General features: G+C 52.2%; 1 protein-coding gene across 1 annotated transcript in view; it reads left to right on the top strand.

Moving 5' to 3' along the window:
* The first annotated feature begins 261 nt into the window (after positions 1-261).
* The window catches only part of ERICH1 (glutamate rich 1), a 40,816-nt gene continuing 18,904 nt past the window's right edge, over positions 262-22,173 (top strand). Inside the window, exons 1-2 of the mRNA XM_010963958.3 lie at positions 262-401; positions 9,850-9,996. Coding sequence (XP_010962260.1) covers positions 380-401; positions 9,850-9,996 — 169 coding nt within the window. The 5' untranslated portion in view covers positions 262-379. The remainder of the gene's footprint in view (positions 402-9,849; positions 9,997-22,173) is intronic.

The raw sequence follows: 22,173 nt of genomic DNA, 5'->3' as shown, positions 1-22,173 counted from the left end.
CGTCACCCAGGGACACAACTCCGCCCCCGGCTGACCCCCTTGCAATGACCCCCTAACCTCTGACCCTCCTCCCGCTCCCTCTCGTTGACCCCGCCCCTTGACCCCTCCGCAGCCGGGGTCAGCTTACCAGGGTTTACTCTCTTCTCTCTGAGCATGCTCGGAGCACACAGGCCCGCGGGCCACGCCCACACAATAACAGCCAATCCTCAGACTATGCACGGCTGATTGGCAGCCAGTGGTAGAGGCCCTGGATCCGGATTGGGTCGGCTTGCTGTTGTGGGCAGGCCTACAGGGGCGGAACCCGGAAGTTCCGAAGTGCCGCTCTGGCCGAGGCTGGGGTCGCTGGGTTCGTCGGGGTCGCCGGGGTCCTGAGGCCGGCATGGCGTCGATGCGGAGGCAGGGTAGGCGGGGGACTGGAGGTGGTGGGGGGTGGGGCCCCAGGACTGAGGGGGACGGGGCTGTGAATGACGGGGCTGTGGATGACGGGGGCTGTGGGGGATGGGGGCTGTGGGGGACGGGAGCTGTGGGGAACCCTGGGCTGTGGGGGACAGGGGTTGTGGGGAGACCCAGGGCTTTGGATGACGGGGGCTGTGGGGGACGGGGGGCTGTGGGGGACCCGGGGCTGTGGGGGACGGGGGGCTGTGGGGGACTCGGGGCTGTGGGCGACGGGAGCTGTTGGGGACCCGGGGCTGTTGGGGACTCGGGGCTGTCGGGGGACAGGGGCTGTGGGGAACCCTGGGCTGTGGGGGACAGGGGTTGTGGGGAGACCCAGGGCTTTGGATGACGGGGGCTGTGGGGGATGGGGGCTGTGGGGGACCCGGGGCTGTAGGGGACGGTGGGCTGTGGATGACGGGGGCTGTGGGGGATGGGGGCTGTGGGGGATGGGGGCTGTGGGGGACGGGGGCTGTTGGGGACCCGGGGCTGTGGGGGGACGGGAGCTGTGAGGGACCCGGGGCTGTGGGAGACGGGGGGTTGTGGGGGACCCGGGGCTGTGGGGGGACGGGGGCTGTGAGGGACCCGGGGCTGTGAGGGTCAGGGGCTGTGGTGGGTGGACACTGCCTGCCCAGGCCCCAGGTTCTGGCTTGGGACCAAGATTCCAGCCCAGCTGCCGCAGGGACCCCAGACCTGGATGGGAAGGTGGCTCCCAGTATCTCTGGGACCTGCAGGCCCAGCCCCGGGTGTCCAGGAGTCTCCGGGTGTCCAGGGGCCACAAGGCCAACAGGGCACAAGGGTTCCCTTTTCTCCACATCCTCTCCAGCACTGGTTATTTCTTGTCTTTTTGATAATGGCCGTTCTGACAGGTGGGAGGTGACATCTCATTGTGGTTTGATATGCATTTCCCTGATGATTAGTGATTTGAGCATCTTTTTGTGTATCTCTTGGCTGCCTGTAAGTCTTTGGGGGGAATATCTGTCAGTTCTTCTGCCCATTTTTTATTCAGATTGGTTTTTTTGCTATTGAATTGTATAGGTTCTTTATACATTTTGGATATTAGCCCCTTACCAGATATAACATGTGCAAATATTTTCTCCCCTTCAGTAGGTTACCTTTTCATTTTGTTGATGGTTTCCTTGGCTGTACAGAAGCTTTTTAGTTTGATGTGTTCCCTCTTGTTTATTTTTGCTGTTGTTGTCTTTGCTTTTGGTGTCAAATCCAAAAAATCATCACTAGGACCCATGTCAAGGAGCTTTTCCCCTGTGTTTTTTCCTAGGAGTTTTACGGTTACAGGTAAAGGTGGAGGTTTTAGGTTTGTTTCTCATGGTACTTGAATTAGTTCGGGCAGTGATTATTTTTTTCCCTCTCTACATTTAAAACAGATGATTGCGTGTTTGCCCCTTTAAAGGAAAAGCGCAATGGCAGCTATAATTAATAAGCTTTTGCTTAAAGTAAGAATAGAAACTGATTTCTCAGTAAGGCAGAATACGGAGAAAAGGAAGTATGGTTCCCACTCTGTGTCTTCCTCTGTGGAAAAACGCGCCAGGCTTCCCCTACTGCTCCGAGTCCCAGGAGTTCGGACTACATGGTCAGCTTTAAAGAACAGATCATCTCATAGATTAAAATGATGAAATTCCCAAACAGTCCAATGTTAGACTCCCAAGATGAGCATTGCAATATTGTCATGAGTTCCCAGCCCTCTCTTGTATACCCCCACTGGCAGCAAGGTTGACCAGCTCTGCAGACGACTGTGCGGGTCCTGGGACCAGGCCTGCTCATGGCTGTCACAGCGTGGCCTCCTGATGACTCCTCCCTGCGCTTGGCTGGGGCTCTGCTCCGCCTGCCTGGGCGCCGTCCCTGTTGGCGGTGCTCCTCTCCGTGCCCGTCTCTCCTTTCTTTGGTTGTTGGTGACCGGCTCTGATCACAGCTCACCTGAGCTCACTGGGCTCCTTATTCAGCTCCTCACTGTTCCATCCTGAAGCCACGTGACAGAACCGTCAAGTCAGGGTTGGGCTGTTTCAGAACTTTGTGGTGAAAGGATAGGTTAATAATTCTTGGCAGTGTACGTTGTAAGTGGGAAACACTGTGAGTTTTATGCATCCTCTTCACTGGATCCGGATAGCGCTTGTGCTGGGAAAACACTTCAGCGCTGAGAACACTTGGTGGGGGGATTTAGCTGGAGAAGATTCGAGCACTTGTAACGTGTGGAAGTGTGATCCCTGAGCCATGTTCCATCTTCCGTGTCTCTGTGGGGCTTGTGGTGACGTTTCAGTTGGGGACGCTTGTCGGTGGGGAAGACGCCCCCAGTCTGGCTGCTCTTGGGGAACATGGGGTCCAGAATGGCGGAGGTGGCTGTGGGGCCATCTGTGCCTCGAGGGAGGGGGCCTGGCACACAGGAGGCACTGTGTGCACAGCTCTTGCTTACTGAGCGTCTCTCCAGCGCTGGGTATAGCTGGGAACAGTGCTGTCCCTGGGCCAGGCTGGTGGCTGCTGGCAGGTGCTTCTTGGGAGCCATGCTGTCTGCCCTGGAACAAAGACACTCTGCTCCAGCCCAGACCCAGAAAGCACAAAGTGGGTGGGCTGGAGCGGGGTCCCGCAGCTTCCCCGATGGCATGTGCCGTTGGCAGCAGAGTTCTTTGGAGTGAGAGGGAGGATGTCCACCTTGGCAGCAACACTGCTGGGGTAGGAAGTAAACTTGTAACGTGCTCTATTTTATGCTGGAAAGCTGTGGGGACCATGCTACAGGCTGTCCCTTGGGCCTCCTTTGGGAGCCTCTGTGAGTGAACAGGCAGCTCTGAAGAGAGTCGCACGGTAGGCTCCCTGCAGAAAGTGCTGGCCTTCTACTCGGGGAGGTCGGGGGGCGTCAGCATAGAGTGAAGGACTGAGCCAGGCGGGGACTGTGGCTGGCGCCCCAGGGAGCCCATGGTGAAGGAGGCTGGCAGCTGGTGACAGGGCAGCGACAGCACTGGGGGTCAGGAGGGACCGCGGGCCCCTGTGGGCCGGTTGGTGCTGCCGAGGTTCTGTCTGGCCCATCTGGCAGCTCGTTTAGCCTCCCCTGCCTCCAACAGGCACCCCATGGTAGCGTCTCAGGAGGCAGCTCGGTCCTTTTCAGAAAGTCTGCCTGCTCTCCTCCTGTCTGGTGATAGCCTCTCGGCTCGGGGCACGTGGAGCGAGTGTGGCACCTCTTCACGTGACGCACAGACCTTGTCAGAGCCTTGGACAGTCAGTCCTCCAGCCTCTCTGCTCCACACAGACGTGGGCTCGTGGGACAGGCAAGCGAGAGGGCCACCCAGGCCTGGGATCTGGACTAGGAGGAGGACACGACTGTCACCCTCCCTGCCACTCGTGTGCATCTATGTGTATGTCTGTGTGTGTGTATGTGTGTGTCCCGTTGCACCCTCACCCTCAGACTTGACACTGCCCACAGTTCCCTCTAGCTCCTCAGGCCCACAGGCACTAGATGGACTCCGGGCTCCGTCTCTGTTGGAAAGACCCTCCTTTGCGTTGAGCTGCATGCCTGAGGCGCCCCAGCAGGTGGACCAGCCACGCTCAGCGACCTGCAGGAGCAGCGGGGCCTGTTGATCCACCTAAGTATCACTTTGGTGTTTTAGTCTGTGTTCAGTGCCATATGGTGGATTCCTGCTCTTCTGGATCAAGAGCTCTTTTCCCTTGCAGAGATCTTCTAGGACTGAGTTTCCGCGGCCTAGAGAGGTAAATTCAGAGATGGGGTCAGGTGGCAGCCAAAAGAGCGGGTGGAAGATGCAGAATGCGCGGGAACACAAAAGGCTGGCTGGTTTTAATGATTTTGTTGGGCTTTGGGCTCCAGGGGTGTTCCTGGCTCCTGGTATGGGTGATTCCGGCAAAGGAGTGTCACCTCCTGCGTGCAGCGCAGACGGAGAAGGCCTGGCCTGGCTGGGTTGTTGGCATCTGTCACAGGTGTCCCCTGGGCTATCTGCTGACAGGAGGGGCCAGCTCACCCCAGCCAGGAGGGTTTTGAGATGTCAGGCCATCACAATAGACAGAGAATTTATGATACACGCAATACACGGTGACAGCAGAGTCGTGAGGGCTAACTTGCGTAACATGTATGAAGCGTGAAGTCCATGTAATAGCCTTCCGTCCCCCCAGGTGCAAAGGAGGCGGTGGGTGTGGAATGTGGAGGGGCCCGCTGAGCTGAGGGGGAACCCTGTCGGGGGAGGGCACCTGCATGGCCCAGTGGCTAGAGAAACAGGCTTTCAAGACTGTAGGACGAGGAAGAGTCCTCAAGCCAGGGGGGTGGGGGGCACTGCAGGTGACTTGGGAGCCTCCCTGCTGGGGTCGGGGTGGCAGGTCCAGCAGAGGGAGCAGCACTTCCTCCCTGACATCCCCAGTGAGTGAACAGAGAGCCAGGCTCTGGTCAGGCAGGGCTCTTTGGGCTGAATTCAGGATTCGTCTGTGGAAAAAGCCAGTGTCGATTACACTGGAAAAAACTAAAGTATTAGAGTGAAGGTAATCGGTTATCTTGTATCTTCCAGTTGTGCTGAGGCAGTTTGCCTTTGAATGTGCTCTCTGCCTGTCCAGCCCCGCCTGGGTCCGTGGCAGCGAGTTTGGTGAGAAAACAAGGCCGTCCTGCAGGGCCGTGTTCTGCCCCCCATGCCTTTTCCAGGGTTGGGACTCGTCCACCAATCCTGATAAAAACAGTCACAGCCTTATGTGCACTTAAAATGTTTCTGAATGGCTGACGACATAGTTAGCGCTGCTTAAAAGAAACCCATGAGGAATAATTTTGGACAAAGTTTAGAATTTTTTTTGAGTGTTAAAGTTTTGGGAGAAAATGAATATTAATGTATGTCCACTGCTTAGATGGGGAGACCACCTCAGATTGGATGTGGCGTAAGATTCTAATTATATGTCCCATTTGAGTCCTATTTCTGGTCTAATTTGGAGAACTATTTTCCTTTTAATTAATATTTCAGAAAGCTTGCCAACTCTTGCTTAAATCTTAGCTAATTATTTTTCCATTTATAATTCTGTGATAAAACTTATTAAGAAACTATCACTCGTTAATTAGCATACTACACTGAACTTTCTTGTGAACTGATGTCATGCTATTACCAGTTTATTCCTTTATTCCTAGGCAGCCGTTAAATACCTTCTCTTATTATAGGGCTAATGGGAAAAAGCCCACATCGAGTATTGCTGAGGAAGCTATGGAGAGGCTAGCCGATAAACATAGCCTTTCCTGAAAAGAGAAAATTCAAAATACCAGATTCCAAGAGATAATAACCGTAAGAAAATGTAAATTTAAAGTAGCTCTTAAGATATACAGATTTCAGGATGGAAAAGGGAATCAGCTGGGTCAGCATTTACTGCAGGTAGGGTGTGTCTTTGTTTTCAGGCCAGGGTCAGGAGGCTGTCATCTTATTGGCCCCGGTGAAAGCTTTGATTAATGTTTGCTTCTGGTCTTACTTCCAGTAGCAGTTTTTCACCTACATGTGATTTCAAAAAGCCTGCCAACAACTCTTGTTTCAAATTCTAGAAAGTCACTTTTCCATTTAGATAATCACTCTAAAAAGGTATGTCATAAACCTGTTTGTTCTAATGTTTTTCTCTCATCATGAAATATCAAGAGGTCACATTTTGCAATTGATTTGTTAACGTTTATGGTCTTTTGTTTTCCGGTGGTTCTTTGAGCATGTGGCCCCATCAGTTACACTGCTTCCCGTTAATATCCACCCTCTGAAATACCGTCTTTTAGCTAATTTTACCCCTCATGCCCACGGATTAGCTCTACGCATGTTTTTTGTCCTCTGAGAGTCATGCTTTTCTGAGAGACAGTGGTTCGTAGGGACCATAACAAAAGTTTTGAAATACTCATTTGATAGAGAATCACAAATGAATCAACTGCGTTTCTAATCTCATCCCAGGAAGCGCCACAGTGTGTATTTAGCGAGAAGAAATGTGTAGTTTTACACCAATGCTAAATGAAGTTTATCGTGTGCATGGAGGTTGAGGGGAGATCATGTTACTTTGCCATCAAAGGGAACTTTTATAAGGAGAAGAAAGTTGGTGGTGGGATGACTTTGTCAGTGGTCTCAAAGATCATGGATGCTTTTTCTTCTACCACATATTTTTCATTTCCCTTTGCTTTTTCCAGAATGGAATATTACAGAAGAAGAAGTTCCTATTTCCACTTTTTTCCAGGAGAGGAAGCACACCCAGGTTCCCCTGATCAGGAGGCTCCCCTGCTGGGACCAGTGTGGGGGGTGGGTGCTGTCTCACTCCACGGGGCCTGTTAAACACCCCGCCCCAATACCGCAGCCAAGGAAACCTAATTCCTTGAAATGCTGCCATTAACACCTCTGTTAAAAAATGGAACAAACCTCTTCCTTTATATACCCAACTGTTAGATTTTAAAAAGCGTAGCTGCATGGAAGAAGAGTTCAGAATTGAGTAGTTTACCACCAGCATCAAACTGTCTACTTCCTTTGGAGGTGCATGTATTTACAGTTTTTCTAGGTGTCTAGTTTCTAAAGAACACTTCATTGAAAATTTATTTTTATTTGGCTTGTGCCTTTAACCTGGAATAGCCCGTTTAGATAGCAGTCCTCTCTGAAAATTATACCCAAATGACTTAATTCCCCCGTGACACAGAGACTTGATCTCTGTGTTTGGTACTTCATCGTATTAACTTCAGACGGATGTCTTTCTCCACGCTGACCTTTCGCTGTGTCTCTCGTGTCCCAGTTCCAGTTGCTGTCCACGTGGTGATTGTACTTGCCTCCTGCAGGCATTCAGCATCCATTCCCTGCTTTTTTATGTTCTGTTGATTGCTATTTGACAGATGCCAGAGTCTCAAGTTACAGCTTGCTCTTGCTGCCGGGAGAGAGGGGCCCATCCACGAGGTGTGAGGAGGGGGAGAAAGCGTGGGTTCACTTGGTTCCCTTGGTGACAGGGAGCTGCCTTCCTGGACCAGAGTGCCCCGCTCTGTTTGTTTTTGAGCACAGTGGAAATCAAGCAGTAAAGAGACTTTTAACCTCTAGAATGCACACACACAGTCACACAGGATGGTCACAAAGTGCATTTCAACAAACCAAAAATGACAGATGCTTTTTAAAAATGATGCTTTACTGTGTACTGGTATCCTGAAAAAAAAAATAACCTTTCATTATGTTGTGCAGCCCTGGTATGGACATAGACGTGTAGGGCCTCCTCTCTCCCCGTGGGCACTTCCAGGGCTCTGGGGTTTGGTTTCCTCCCGGCTCCTCCATCTGCCATGGATGCCTCGTGTCTTCAGTGGCCGAGATCCCACTCCCTCCGTAGTCATTTTGTTGAGCCGAGGACAAATGTGGCTGGTTTGTGTTCGGAACGAGCAAGCACCCTGCTTCTAAACACGGGCTCCTTGGAGACGTGTGGAGTCCAGGTCTGGGGCGGAGGAGGAGCAGGTCAGCCTGGAGCAGCTCCTGCTCAGCCTGGAGCAGCTCCCGGTGCCACCAGGCACTCTCAGGAGGGTGGGGGCGTCAGGGGTGCGGGCCCAGTGTGGGAACAGGTGCTGGAGCAGGCAGCCCCGGACCAGGTGACCGGCACCAGTGTGAGCTGGGACACGTTGTCCAGTTTTGGGTTGTGCTGCGGGCCATCGGGTGGGCGTGCCTGCAGTGGGAGATGGGGTCTGGAACTCAAACTGGAGGAGATTTCAGCCTTTCAGAGGACGGCTGGGCGGAAGTGAGATGTGGGAGCAAACCCAGCGCTTGGAGATGGGAAGGTAGAGGGGCTGGGTGAGAGGAGGTGAGGGCACACCAGTGTCAGCGCTGCAAGCCCTGGTGAGTCTTGGGCTCCAGGCTTCCCTGAGTTCATTTCAGAGTCTGTGGCCGGTTAGGATTTCACCTTAAAGTTTGTTCTAGTTCATAAATTAAATTTGGGTTTGTTAACCATTTGTAGATCAGGTTTATTTTATCTGCCTTTGCTTTCCCCTAGAGGTTGCCACTTTTGGAATGGAACCTTTTCCCCTCTGCCATTTAAGGAAACGCACATGACAGTTTAATTTCTAACAGGAACTTTGAAACCTTTCCTTTGAACATTTCTCTGAGCACGCGTCCCAACAAACAGCCCGTCTCTCCTGTGCCCCTGGCTGCCCAGGCCCGTGTCGTTCCACAGGGGTGTTGGGAACACTCTGTACTGGGTCCTATGCTAGCAAAGATCTCACAGAATATTCAGCCAGATGGAGGTGTGCAGGGACCTGGTGTTGCCAGGACCTTTGGCCTTAAATGATGGCATCGGCCCCTCCAGCCAGGGGCTCCTGGGCCATGGGATCTGTGGTCAGTCAGGGTGGCATCAGGAACCTGTGGTCTGTGTGTCTACACCCACGCCCCGACCCCACCACCACCAAACACCAGCTGGGTTTTAATAGGTTTCGGAGGAGGCCTTTTGTGTTTTTGACAACCTGAACCAATTGGAGGGGGTTATTTCTAATGCGTACCATCTAAGAACGTGGTACAATTGCGGGGGTCTGTTTTTAGGGTTGTGCTCTCGAGTAGGGCCAAGGAGCCCACCCCTGTGACCCCTAGCCACTCAGAGTCCCGCAGGCTCCGCCACACAATTCACTGCGTCCTCATTGTGCTCGAATGTATGGCCTCCCCCTCGTCATCTGAAGAACCAGGGCTTTTCTTTTCTCAGGGTCCCGCTTTCCATCGCCAGAGCAGCTCGCGCTCTCCTTGCTGACTTGTTTCTGAATGTAATGAGGTTGACATGTTCATTTGATTAACTTCTTCCCTCACCTTTTCTAGGGTGCTGCTTTGAGATTCGTACCTGTGTTGTTCACACTTAAATCAGGGCAGAAGTACTTACTCGTTGTGGCAACTTTTCCCCTCCAATTAGAGCAGAACGTAAACTAAAATAACCAAGTGGAGGCCCTCACACCCTTGCGAGGGCCTTGTCGGCTGTGCAGGCTTCCCTGACCACGGCTGTTCCCCAGGCAGGTGTCTGCCCAGCCACACACCCGCCTAAGGTCCAGCACGAACTGACCTGGACTCGTCCTGTCCGGGGGCACTCTGGTATCCAGGACCTTAAACCCCAATTCTGAAAACAATTCAGTCTATGCTTTACATGTAAATTCAACCAGAGGTAAGGTCGTCAGAGGGATGACTGGAACTGTGAGGCCAAGTACAGACCCCCTGGTTCCCAGTCCCCATGCCTTCCCCCATGGCTCTGACCCTGTGTTCACACCTGTGGGCACCTAGGGCCAGGGTTTCTCTGGGGGACAGTGCTTGGGGTCTTCTGGGGAATACAGGTGGGGGACAACCACAGTGGTGTCCTGTGGTGGGGCAGTGGCTTTGCCTTCAGATGGTGACATCATTTATGTCTTTATTTTATATGAATCCGTTTGCTGTCAGCTGCTGTCAGTAATTCTTTTCTTCTTTTAATTGGTTCCCTTTCTAGTGTTTGTTGGAAAAGTGCTAAAGAGACTTTATCCTAATGCTCCAGGAGGCCAAGAAAAGAGGGCCCTGGGGAGTCCGGCCTCCAAAAACCCACCTGAGAAAGCGGCTCCTGCGAAGGTGAAGGGCGGGGGCGCCCCCCCCAGGACAGGTGAGCAGGACGGACGGGACAGGCCGGCCCCTGGGAGCTCGTTCCTGACCTCGGGCCGCTGTGGAAGCACCCCAAGTTTCTCAGTGAGGCGTGGTGTCAGCTGTGGGGTTTCCATGCTTGTCCTTTGTCATGCTGAAGTTCTCTCTGTTCCTAGTTTGTTGAGTATTTTTTTAATCGTGAAAGAGCAACATTTTTTTGAAGCAGTATGTCATGGAAATTTTGAAGGAAAAGTATTATAATTTATTTGCAGTTAGAAAAAGAGAAATCTTGGCTAAAAGCAAAACAATGAAATCACAGTCAAATAGACAAAAATTGTGTGCAGGTCGTATGAAAAATTCTGTAAAGGTTTGAAAATTCCCTGAAGCCCTGGTGCTCATGAAGGAGACAGCTCGGCGATAATCAGAGCCGTGCACTGTGCCCGTGTCTATGCAGTGTTGGGAGAAGCAGCCAAGCGAGGGAAGGGGCCCGCGTCAGTCAGTCCTTAGCCGACGCTGGGAGAATGCTCTTTGTTCAATTAGGACGAGATAGTGATTGTGATCATTATCTGTTCATTTTACAGAAGCACTTCTACTTTTTTTGATTTTAAAAGAGTGTTGGCAGTTCCATTTGTTCTTAAAGACAAGGATACAATCTGTAAACAGCCTCAACAGCCTGTGTGTGTGCATTTTGGTTATACTCAAGAGCCCGTATTGGGGGGAGGGTATAGCTCAGTGGTAGAGCATGTGCCTAGCATGCCTGAGGTCCTGGGTTCAATCCCCAACACCTCCATTAAATAGATAAACTTAATCTCCCCCTCAGAAAAAACAAAAAACAACACACACACACACACACACACACACACACACACACACACACACACAAGAGCCTGTATTAGACCATTATTTTTTGTTATTGCTTTTATTTTTTTTAATTTATCAATTCTATCTGCTTTACATTATATCTGTTTTAAAGAGCCAGATAATCCACAAAGAATTACGAAAACAGCAGCATCCTGCACTGAGCACAGTCACACCCATTCCGAAGTCTGTGGCCACTTCTTTGGGGAATCATAGCCCCACCTCCGAATGCAGGCCACGCTTCCTATTTGTTCTCTTCTCGGGTTTTAGGCCTTATCTGTTCCCTCTCATGGGGGGAACTGAAGGTTTAGTTTGCTGTCACTCCATCCCCTCAGAGACTCATGTGTTCCTCACCCCCGTCCTCCCAGGGCCCTGGTCCCGTTGGATTGGTCTTCAGAGTTCACATTCTTATGAGTGTGTAGACACGGTTTCCAGCTGAGTCACATACATAGGATTATTCTGTTTCCTGCTCTAGTGGAGTTAGTGCAGCTTGGTGGAGTTAGTAACTGTCCTGGGTTCTTTATTTGTATGCTCAATTTTCTATATCCAGTTTTCCCCGAAGCCTCCCACCACCACTGTCTCAGCTGCCTTTGATAAGCTCAGACGCATGAGGACCTCGGTCGGCTCTGTCTTTCTGGACCCCGTCCCTCTGGCTGCCCTGCTGCAGCGTGGCCTCCTCCCCAGCCTCCTGCCCTGTCCTGACCCCGCCTCCGCCCTGGGGAGGCCCCTCCTGCCCCTGGACCCTGTTGTCTGTCCCTTCTGGGGTTCCCCTCATTTTGCTGAGACACATTCCCTAGTAGCTTCCTGAAAGATGATTTTTGGGAGAGAAATATTGGGGGACTTTGAATTTAAAAGTACTTTATTCTTACACTTGGAAGTTTCACAGGGTGTAGAATTCTGAGTCAGAGATCGTTTCCTCTCACAGTTCTGAAGACCTGTGGAGGCGTCAGGTGTCGTGCGGACTCTCGGCACCATGAGCAGGGGCGGTGTTTCACCCCCGAGGACTGTTTGAAGTTTCCCTTTCGGACCCAGAATCTGGAATCTGACACTAGTTTTCAGTGAGGGTTTGTTTTTATCACCGAGCCAAGTGTCCACGGGCCCTCTCAGTGCGAATTGTGTCATGGGTGATTCCCGCACCCTCATCTTCTCTCGGGACTCCTGTTACCGGGCTTTGGCGCTCCCAGGAGATCGCCACATTTTCTTTCCTATTTCCTTTTCTGTGTCTTAGCTGCTTTCTGGGTGATTTTCTCAGCTCTGTTTCCCCCACTTTCTGCCGTGTTTCTTGTTGCTATGATCCCATCCCAGCTTTTGCAGAGTTGGAGGAGACGGTGGGGTCCCCACATTCACGTACAGATGCTCCCCTGTGCCTGGGCGCCCACCCAGAGACCCAGGGTCTGCTGTATGCTGGCATGTGGCACAGGCCTGCCTGGGCTCCCGGGCAGCGCCCTGTCTGCACCCCACCTCCCCTCCCAGGGTCCCTGGGGGCTTTCGGACACCCCAGGGCAGCGCTGTCTGCTGGATCCCTGCTGCCGCTTTGGGGTCCAGTGTCACCACTCCCCAAGTTAGGCTGCTTCCATCTGTCCCTTGTGCCTTCTCACCCCCTTGCTCTCATTTCCTGGGTTTGTGGAGGGAGCAGTGATACAGGCATGTGACTGGCCCTGCCCCTGTCACTGGGTTCCTGATTTGTGTCACGGTGGTAGGTGTGTGTCCCCGTGGCCGTGCTGGTATTGGCCCCGCACTCGAGGCCCAGAGCCCCGGGTGCCGTCTGCACAGCCAGTCCAGGTTTCAGTGCTCTTCTTAATCCCTTCGCACCTGCTGGTCTCCCTCTGACAAAAGGAGGGACTCCGGTGAGAGGAGCCACTGGGAACACTGGCCTCCTGGAGATAAGTGAATTATTCTAATGACAGGTAACAAATCTCTTTGCAAGTCAGATGTTTCACATTTCTTTACTTTCAGCAAAATTGAAGGAAATAATTCCGTTATCAGCTGATAGATCACCAAAAATCATTTTTTGATGATGGGTCTCTCTGTGATTTTTGGCATGTAGCTCAGAAAGGATGAAATGAATCAAGTGACATTGCTATTTTAAAAGCTCCGTACACTGTCATCTACTTATTTATGTGTTCAAAGTTTCTCAGCGGTTACCTCTGTAAAAATTAAAACTAGGAATACAATTCATGAAGAACTCTGCCTTATTACACCAACAATAAATATTCTTCCACTTTCTCTCCTCTTAGGAAGAGAATCGTTTCCAAAAGGATTTCAGTCTGTCTTGAATAATTATCAGAAGTAATAATTATTATTTTGGTCAGTTGCATTCTACTAATTGTAATAATTTAGAAAAAGAATACATGTTTAGCATCATGGAAATTTTTAGAAGAATAGAATTTGTTTGAGAAGTATGGAGTGATACAGTCCTCATAGCAGGGCAGAGCTGGGCGAGGGGTAGGGTTCCGGAAGGAAAAGGATGATGTCAGGTGTCTGACTGCGCTGGAGCTTGTCCACCTGTTTTCAGCAGATGAAGGTGCCTGTCAGTTTGCCGTGGTGCTTAGATTCCCTCACATACACATTAAGGAGGAATGTTGCAAATTCATTTTAAATATCTGTTTACAATAGAGCACAACTGGGTCTTTCTGTGGCGGCTGCAAAACGTGCATGGGTGCGAGGTTTACAACATGCAGAAGTAACAGGCAGAGGTGGGGGGAGGTGGCTGTCTGTCAGGGCCGTGTGGCCACAGTGTGTGCTGCTGCACCTTGCTTTCACGGGACGTCTGTGAGTGTCTGGAGTTGTCTGTGGAAGTGTCGCAGAGCTCATTTTGGTACAAACTGCAGTCAGTTTTCCATTAAAATGTGAGTATTTTCTTATAAAACCTTGAAAATACAACAGGTGTCTTCCAGCTGTAAGATAAGTAGGGGCGACACTTACTGGCACCAAGATAACACTTGGAAGCTGCTAAGCAAGCAGAAGAGACATGGTGACTGTGGCGTGATCGCTGTGGTGGTCGTCATTTAGCAATAAGCTTGTCCTCACACCGTGCACCTTAAAGTACACGGCGTTATACGTCCGTTGTGTCTCAATAAAGCTGGAGAACCACAGAATGACCCCCGTGTAAGTGGAGCCTTTGAATGCCATCTCTAGCCCCAGTTCCTCTGTCTACCTATAATTCGGTGGTCACCATTCTCCTGCATTTTATACGTTGTTACATGTCCACTTGATTTTAGATGCACAGTATTGGAGGGTGTAGAAAGCTTTGTGTTAATTTCGGAAGTTGCCGTCTGCCCGGCTGGTTCTCAGCAGCCCGCCTGACTATGCGTCAGTGCTGTCCCTCCCATTTCTGGTGCTTGAGGCTCTGCGTTTTTGATTCTCATCCCGTGTGGGAAATATTCAGGAACTCATGCTTCAGATGTTTTCTCTGTCCCCTTGCTGTTACCTCTCTTGGGGCCACAGGCCCACACACCAGGCCCCTCTGAGTGGTCCCCGGCTCACAGTCCTCTGACCATGAGGCCTTTCCCTTCCTCTGGGTTTTTATTTGCCACCGTTGGGCTGCTTTCATGTTCTTACAATGTGGTGGCCTAGACACAAGCAACCAGGCTAGGGAGGCACCTGGACCTGCATGCCACGTGGTGTCCCCCAGGGAGGTGGGGGGGGTGTGCTCCAGGGGGTCAGGGGAGCCTTCAGGGCAGCTCAGCAACAGCCGGGCTGCATCTCCTGTGCTCCTGAGATGCTCTGGGCTGTCTGGACCCAGGGAAGTGGCTTGGGAGTGGCCTGGCCCTTCCGGCCTGGTCACTGCTTGCCAGGACCCCTCCCCAACATTCCTGCCAGCACTGTGACCACACTGAGAGGTGAACCCTCCGCCTGGCGGCCAGTCTTCAGCCATGCTGGTCCTTCCGTGCCCCTCACTTCTCCCTGGAATGCTGCCTGTGGCCAGGAGGCACCTGGGCCTCCCTCAACCCCTGTCTCCACCTCAGGAAGACCCTCCCAACCCAGGTCCCAGCTCACCCACCCTGGGCTCTTTGTGTCTGGGACCCGCATCTGAAACTGGTTCCGTGTCCACCCGTCTGGTGGGTCCAGGGTGGTGTGTGCTTCCTGTTACAACATCGTGCCGGGAAGCACAGACTATCTGTCCCTCTGGCTTTGAGTCACAGCCTCCTCCGTAGACAGGATGCTGGGATCTCCTGGGTGTGCCCGGGGCGTCCTCCTCTGGAGGGTGCTCGGTCATTCCCCTCACCCGCCACCAGCCTGTCTGGAGGGTTGCTGCCCGCTCCCTCCTCTCTCCTAAACCAACGAGTTCTTTGTCCAGATCCTCCCGACGGGATGGTCTTAAAACCCCACTCGCATACGGTAGGTGTCTGCATCTCACCGTAATACTCATCACAGGTGATCAGCAGAGCTGAGCAGCCCACGTCTGCCTCTGTCCCTTTTCTCTTGGCTTGTTTGTCTTCTAGGTTTCAGCTCTTCCTATGTGCCAGATGCCCGTCCTTGCAGATACCTTCTCTCTGTGGATTGCCTTTTCATCTTTAAAACAACAACGTCTCTGTCATTTAGAAGTTGATCTGACTATGACATGAGTTCTCACTCTGAGTTTACAGTTTGTGCTGTTTGTGTCTGGTTTAGGAAAGCTTCCTACCCCAGTAGTGATGATGTTTTATATTTTCTTCTAAAAGATTTAGTCTTGCTGGTTAGGTATTTTTTTTTCCCTTTCTGAGCATTGTCTATGTTTCGAGGTAGTGATTTCATTTCGTTTTTCCGGTTCTCTCAGCCCTGTTTGTGGAAGAGTGTGCCCTCTCCCTGAATCCATCCAGGGCCGCCTGGGAGGCAGGGCCATGTGTGACCCTGTCTGACCCTTTTCTGTCACACTCACATCCTACTTTGAGGAGAGCTGGCGTCTCCCCTGGGGGTGTGTGCCCAGTGCTGGCCCCAGGGTTGCTCTTGGATCCTCTCTCCTCCCTGACTGGCGACCCTGGGTGGCCCCATGGTGCCAGAGCCCACTGCACACTGGAGAGTGTTTGCTGTGTGCTCCCTGCATCTCTCCCCTGCCACGTCCTAGTGAGGCTGCTAACCTGGGGACACGTCACCAAGACCGTGACTGGCCAGGTGTGTACCCGAGTGGAGGGAGTGTGGAACAGCGATGATCTGCGCAGGGCATTTTGTCTTTAAAAATGGGTGTGTCCAGTGTTGGAATGTTTGTGCTTTTTAGGAAATGTTGTCAAGACAGAGGAAGTGCCCTTGAAAGGGAACTCTGCGCATGGACGTGCCCACAGGACGCGGCAAACCTGGTGGCCGTGGGAACTAGAGGTGTGCCAGTGTCTGTGGGCCAATGCCACCATTTTGTGTCAGGGCCACTAGCCCCTGTGTGCAGAAGTTAGCAGGCACGGGAGTGACACCGCTCTTTGTGCAAAAACAGCAGCAAAGTTGTCCTTTGGAAGCTGGTTAGAGAGATGCTTGTGGGGCTGTAGGGCGTGTGGGATGCGTGCCCTGAGCCAGCTGCGGGTGAGGCCAGAGGAGGGTGGGAGCCACGGAGGAGGCAGAGGCTGCCCAGCAGAGGGACGGCACCGCACTGCGAGGTTGTGGACCCCTGTGCCCCGCGGCGCAGGGATGCTGCCGCATTTACTCAGATTTTCATTCTGCAAAAGAAAGTGGTGTGACTTGAGGCCAAATGTTATGTAGATGCTTCCTCTTGAAGGATCGCAGCAGCAGGGAGACCCGCTGCAGGGACAGGGATCAGGCTCCCGGCGTCTCCTCTAGCGTCCAGCCTTTTTCTCCGCAGCACTTCTCCGGTTACCCTAGGCAGGTAGGAAGAATAACCTAGAATATTTCCTGTTCAGTTAGTGTAGATTGGAATCGAAGGTCGGGGGTTTTCAGCTGACGTGCAGGGCTACGTCGAGTCGGGGAGCCTGTTGTTCCCACACAAGATGCACCGAGAGACCCCGCCCCCTGCAGTGACTCCAGTGACCTGCCAAGTTGGCAAAGGACATTCTGAAAGTCCAAGCTGCCTCGTCATCAGAATCCAGGAGAATGAGCACTCGTAAATTGCTGGTAGAAATGTCACTTGGACAGGCTTTCTGGAAGGTGTTTTTATAGCGCGGATTATCCTTTGAGGTAGTCGCTCCCCTCCCACCCGTAGCTCCTGGGTGTCCAAGCCCCCAGACTCACTCCTGAGCCTCCTCTCATCCTCACCTGTGACCCCAGTACTTTGCCTGCTCTCCGGCCTCTGTGTGCATGTGGCCAGGTGGGTACTGCTTCCTGACTGAGTTCCCCACCTGGGCAGGTCCCCAGACTCAAGGAGTGTTACCTGCTGTGGCTCGTGAAGTGCTGTGCACACCGCTGCCCACCAGCTCCCTCTGCTGACGTCTGCTCAACGCCTCAGCTTCAGTCTCCGCCCTCCCCATCTCAGTAAGCGGTGACACAGGGCGCAGCATGGCACCTCCGCTCTCCCTGCCAGGCCCACGCACCACCATTGGCCCCTCTTGAACCTGCCTCTTCTCAGATCCCTTACGTGCGTTCTCCTTCCCTCTTCAGAGGGAGCCTGTTTGACTGGCTGAGGCCACAGGTATTGGTGGCCCCACAACTTCCACGAGGGGCCAAAACAGCTGAGGAACAGGAGGAGGGGCCAGGGGTGCCAAAATGGGAAGGCTTGTGCAGAAAATGATCTGACCCCTGCTCCACCCTCAGATCTGCATTAAAATGACCCAATTCTTGTCCACACAAACCTGCACGTGGATGTTTACATCAGCTTTATCCACAGTTGCCAGAACTTGGCAATAACCAAGATGTCCTTCAGCAGGTAATGGATAAGTAAACTGGTCCGTGGAGATAGTGGAGTATTTTATTCGGCTAAAAAGAAATGAGCTATCGAGCCATGAAAAGACATGGAAGAACCTTAAATTTATATGATTCAGTGAAAGAAGCCCATCTGAAAAGGCTACACGCTATGTGATTCCAACTATAGGACATTCTGGAAAAGGCAAACTATGCAGACAGAAAAACAGTCAGGGGTTTTCAGTTTGGGATGGTAGGCAGACATGAAAGAGTGGGGAACAGAAGAGTTTTAGAGCAGTGAAGCTGCTCTGTGTGACACTGTAATGGTGGAGACGCGTCATTACACGTCTGTCCAAACCCACAGAACATCCAGCACCAAGAGTGAACCTAATGTAAACCGTGGACTCTGAGTGAGGATGTGTCCATAGAGGGTCACCAGTTCTAACAAATGGACCATCTGAGGGGGATGTTGGTAATGCAGGCAGGGGATACATGGGAATCCTCTGTTCCTTCCCCCTCAGTTTCGCTGTGAACCTAAAACTGCCCTAAAAATGTAAAGTCTTAAATTGTTTTAAATCACTTGAGGTTGTTGGGGTGAGCAGGTGATTTGCAGAAGAAAGGGCTGAGCCTTGGGCTGGGTGACAAGGCATGATGGTGGGGCCAGTGCACAGACAGACAGGGACACAGCGGTGGTGAGAGGTGGGTGGTGAGAGGGTCACAGAGCCGCAGGAGGGCTGGCCCATCCCAGCCGCATGACTGGGACCTGAGCCAGGTTTATTCTGTAGGAGCAGAAGGACGTGGCGAACGTCTGGCTTCTGCCACCAGAGCTGGAAGTAGAGATGCGATGCCCTGGGTGACCGGATGGGGCTGTGTTTGTAAAGGCCAGATGAGTAAACCACCCTTCCCAGGGCTGTCGTGGAGCTGGGGGACACCGCCCTCGTCCATAATCGACCACCAGTCCACGTCAGCGTTTAGAGGTGTGCTGTGCTGTTTTTTCAGTCCCACACCGAGTGGAAACCCAGAGTTGGCTTTGCTGATGTGTGCCAGACGCCTGCCATGACCACTGTAGTGTCAGGGGAGAGGAGGCCATGTGTCCTGGAGCAGAAGGGGCGACTCCTTCAGCACCGACTCCGTCCAGCGTCTCAATACAACAGGTCCTGGGGACAGGGCCCAGGGCGGTGCAGACTGCTGACTGTGAGGCACTTGTTGGAACTCACGTTTCCTCTCCCCATAGACTCGGGGCAGTGAGTCTCCCCTGCGTGCGGTCCCTCCCTCCCTGCTGTGCCGTCATCTGTCTCGGCCTGGCTGTGTGCGTGTGCTGCGAGCACCCTAGGTGTTGGACGACGAGGCAGCTGACATGGGGGAGGCAGCAGGGACTCCAGTAACCCTCGTTCAAGCCTGGCCAGGGTCTGCAACAGAGCTGAGTGAAGTGGATGATCTGACAAATACCAAGACCCTTTGGAACTCGAATCCGGTGCTTTTCTGCAGGGGGAGTTTCCAGGAATTCTCACCAGGTCGTAGTGAGACTCTGGCATCCCTGATGCTAGCAGAGCCCACGCCGTCAGCGATGCCGGTTCTTCTCGGCTCCAGAACGACCTTTAAGGCGAGGCTCGTATCATCAAGGCAGAAGGGGGGAGACTGAAGCTCTCAGCAGGATGACTGAGGTCTGAGCCTGGGTGTGATTCCAGAGCTGCTCTGAATCTCATGCCTGCTCTGCTGTTTTGTCTTCCCCAAATGATGCTACAGGTCCTGGACTCAAGCTGTAAGATCCCCAGGGACCAGTGGGTGTCTGGTCTCCCGCACGGTCGTAGACGCTGTCCTGAGAATTCCCGTCAGTTGCTGGTCTATTCGGCAAGCGCCCGGAAGACGGCTGTTTGCTGACTGTGGACCAGCCACTGTCAGGCCTGCTGTCCTCAGAGATGTGATAAAACACACAAGCAGAACGTGACAAGATAAAGTAGATCAGCGCCCAGCATGGGGCAGGAGTGCGGATACCCTCTAACTCTCCGCCGGCTTCGCTCAGGTGCCGGGACAGAGCACCACGACGTCTCTTTCTCCTGGTTCTGGAGGCTGGGAGCCCACTGCCAAGGTGCCGGCAGGTTCCGTTCCTGGTGAGGCCCCTCCCTGACCTGCAGAAGCTTCTCGCTGTTCCTCCCAGGGTCTCCCCGTGTCCGTGCGGAGACCCTCCCTCTCTCCCTCTTCTGAGGTCACCAGCCCTGAGGAGTCAGAGCCCTTCCCTGTGTTCTGACCGGGGCAGGATCAACGTGAAAGCTTGTTCACTGCAGCGTGGTTCAGAAAAGAGGCTGGGAGAGCCTGCTCTCCACCCGCAGGGCTGCTGAGGGTTAAGGGGCACCCAGGTGTATCGTGCAGTGAAAATGCAGGAGGCAATGCAGAGAGCTTGCTTCTGGATTCTTTACAAAAAGAAAGAAGGAGGAAAAGGAACAGTCCGTGAATATTTGTTCGGCCACATACCAGTCATCCTAGGGGAACAGCAGGGGACACTGGTGCCTCTTGGGTGGAGCAAGTGGCTGCTAAGAGGGTTGTGGGGGCACCTGTGCTGCTGGGCTGTGTCCCTGTGTCCCTGTACCTGTTAGGTGAACAGACAAGCAGAGGCCTCTAAAGAGGCTGAATAGACTCTGTTTATTCCTATGAAGCGCAGGGGGTTACCGCCCACAGACCCTCACTGAACAGTAAGGAATGTGTTTTAGCAAAAACAAGAATGAACCTAGAGAGGAAGCAGGGGATGTCAGTCGACCCCTGAGGTGGGAAACTGATTTTTAGGAAAATCTTGGTAAAGTAATTCAATTGACTGTGACAATGAAGTGGTCACATATGTGTGTTTGGCAACCCTGGCAGCCAGTGTGACCGTGTGGGGAGAGCCCCGGGGTGACGATTCTGACATAGGAGCCGGGGTTGGGGGTGTGGGATGGGGCGCGCCCAGGGTGCAGGATGCTCAGCACTAGTGCTGACAGGCAGAGGCTGTGTGTGGAGAAGCACCGTCTGCCGGGCGGGGTGGGTTCAGAGGCCAAGAGTTAAATCAAAAGCACATTTGGTGCCCTCCAAATCAGACCCTGAGCCAGAGAGGGTGAGGATTCTGAGCTGCGGCTCTAAGCCAGTCGGCCAGCAGGAGGAGAGCCAGCTGTCATCTCTTCCAAAACCTCGAGGCCACCCCAGTGCTGGTAGGGAGGCCCATGGCTCTGACCATGGCAGAGGGGCCCCAGCGTCCCTGCTGACCACCACGCATCCACCCAGAAGAGAGAGAGACCAGGCCCGGAAGCTGCTCTGGAGATGAGCGGGGAGGCCGGGCCCGTGTGTCCAGCGGCGCGGCCGTGTGGCCCGCAGACTCAGCCTCGGAACCAGCGTGAAGTCAGACACGTGAGGATTGGGAAGAATTCTCTCTGGTGCATCTTGTTCTCATCGCGTAAATCACCTCCTGCCAACTTATATTCATCCTGATAATTAAGTGAACAATAGCATTTCTAAGTTCTGTTTGACTTTCTTATTAAGAAAAATTTAGCTGATTAAAAGCTTCCAAAAATGTTCTGTGAAAAATTATTGAATGTTGATGCTACCCGACAGGGGATGTTCTGCTTGGAAGCACGTCTCCACCCTGCCCTTGATTCTGGCAGGGAATGACATAGTCATTAATCAACCTGGTGTATCAGATTCACTTAAGAACTAAATTCTTGCATCTCGGCTTCAAGAAAGTAAAAGTATTGATGGCAGAAGAATTTGAAAATGTTTCAAGGGTTTTACACTTAAATGTCTTGAAACCACACATTCTGTTACACATGCATTAGTGATTTCATTCAGTCCTTACCGGTTGTTTTTAAAATAAAATACTCATTTTTTCTGTGAAAGGCTAATTGTAACATCCACTTATGTTGGACCAAGAAGGTTACTCTGCCATATTTGTATGAGAACATGAAGACTGAAGCACTGATCCTACCCCTGGTTGGAGGGCCTGAGGGGACAGCACCTTTAGCTGCCTCTCTGGACGGGGCAGACCAGAAGATCCATCTCCAGGAGTTTGTTTGAAGGAACTATGTGGTCAAGTGGTAGAGGTTATGTCTGACAAGTGTGGTTGTAGTGACTGCCTGGGATGGTGGAAATTCAGAATCAACCTCCACGTGCAAAATTTAAGACAGTGGTTGAATTACAGTTAGATTCATCAGTAATGGAATGTTATGTCGCCTTTACAAGAGTGTGTAGATTTAAATATATCATAATATTTCATCATGCTCACTTTTGAATGATATTATACACATAATATGTAAGTGTATAATGGTAGAACGTGTGTAGTGTGGTCCCATTGAGGGGTATGTGTGTGTGTGTGTGTGTGTGTGTGTGTGTGTGTGACACACAGGGCATGCAGCTTGTTAGCGTACATGGAGACAGAGGTCTAGAAGATTACCAGAATGTTAAGAGATTCATGTTGTGCCAACCAGGGTTATGTTATATGGAGTCTTCTTATTTTCTGCTCATTACTCATGAATTAGTTATGTTTTATATCATATTATAAAACCCCAGAAGTTTACATAATAATAACTGAACGTGAATTTAAATAATCACACTCATTCCT

Source organism: Camelus bactrianus, chromosome 26 (genome assembly GCF_048773025.1).
Source record: "Camelus bactrianus isolate YW-2024 breed Bactrian camel chromosome 26, ASM4877302v1, whole genome shotgun sequence".
NCBI classification, from domain to species: domain Eukaryota; kingdom Metazoa; phylum Chordata; class Mammalia; order Artiodactyla; family Camelidae; genus Camelus; species Camelus bactrianus.
This window is presented reverse-complemented; position numbering and strand designations above follow the sequence as displayed.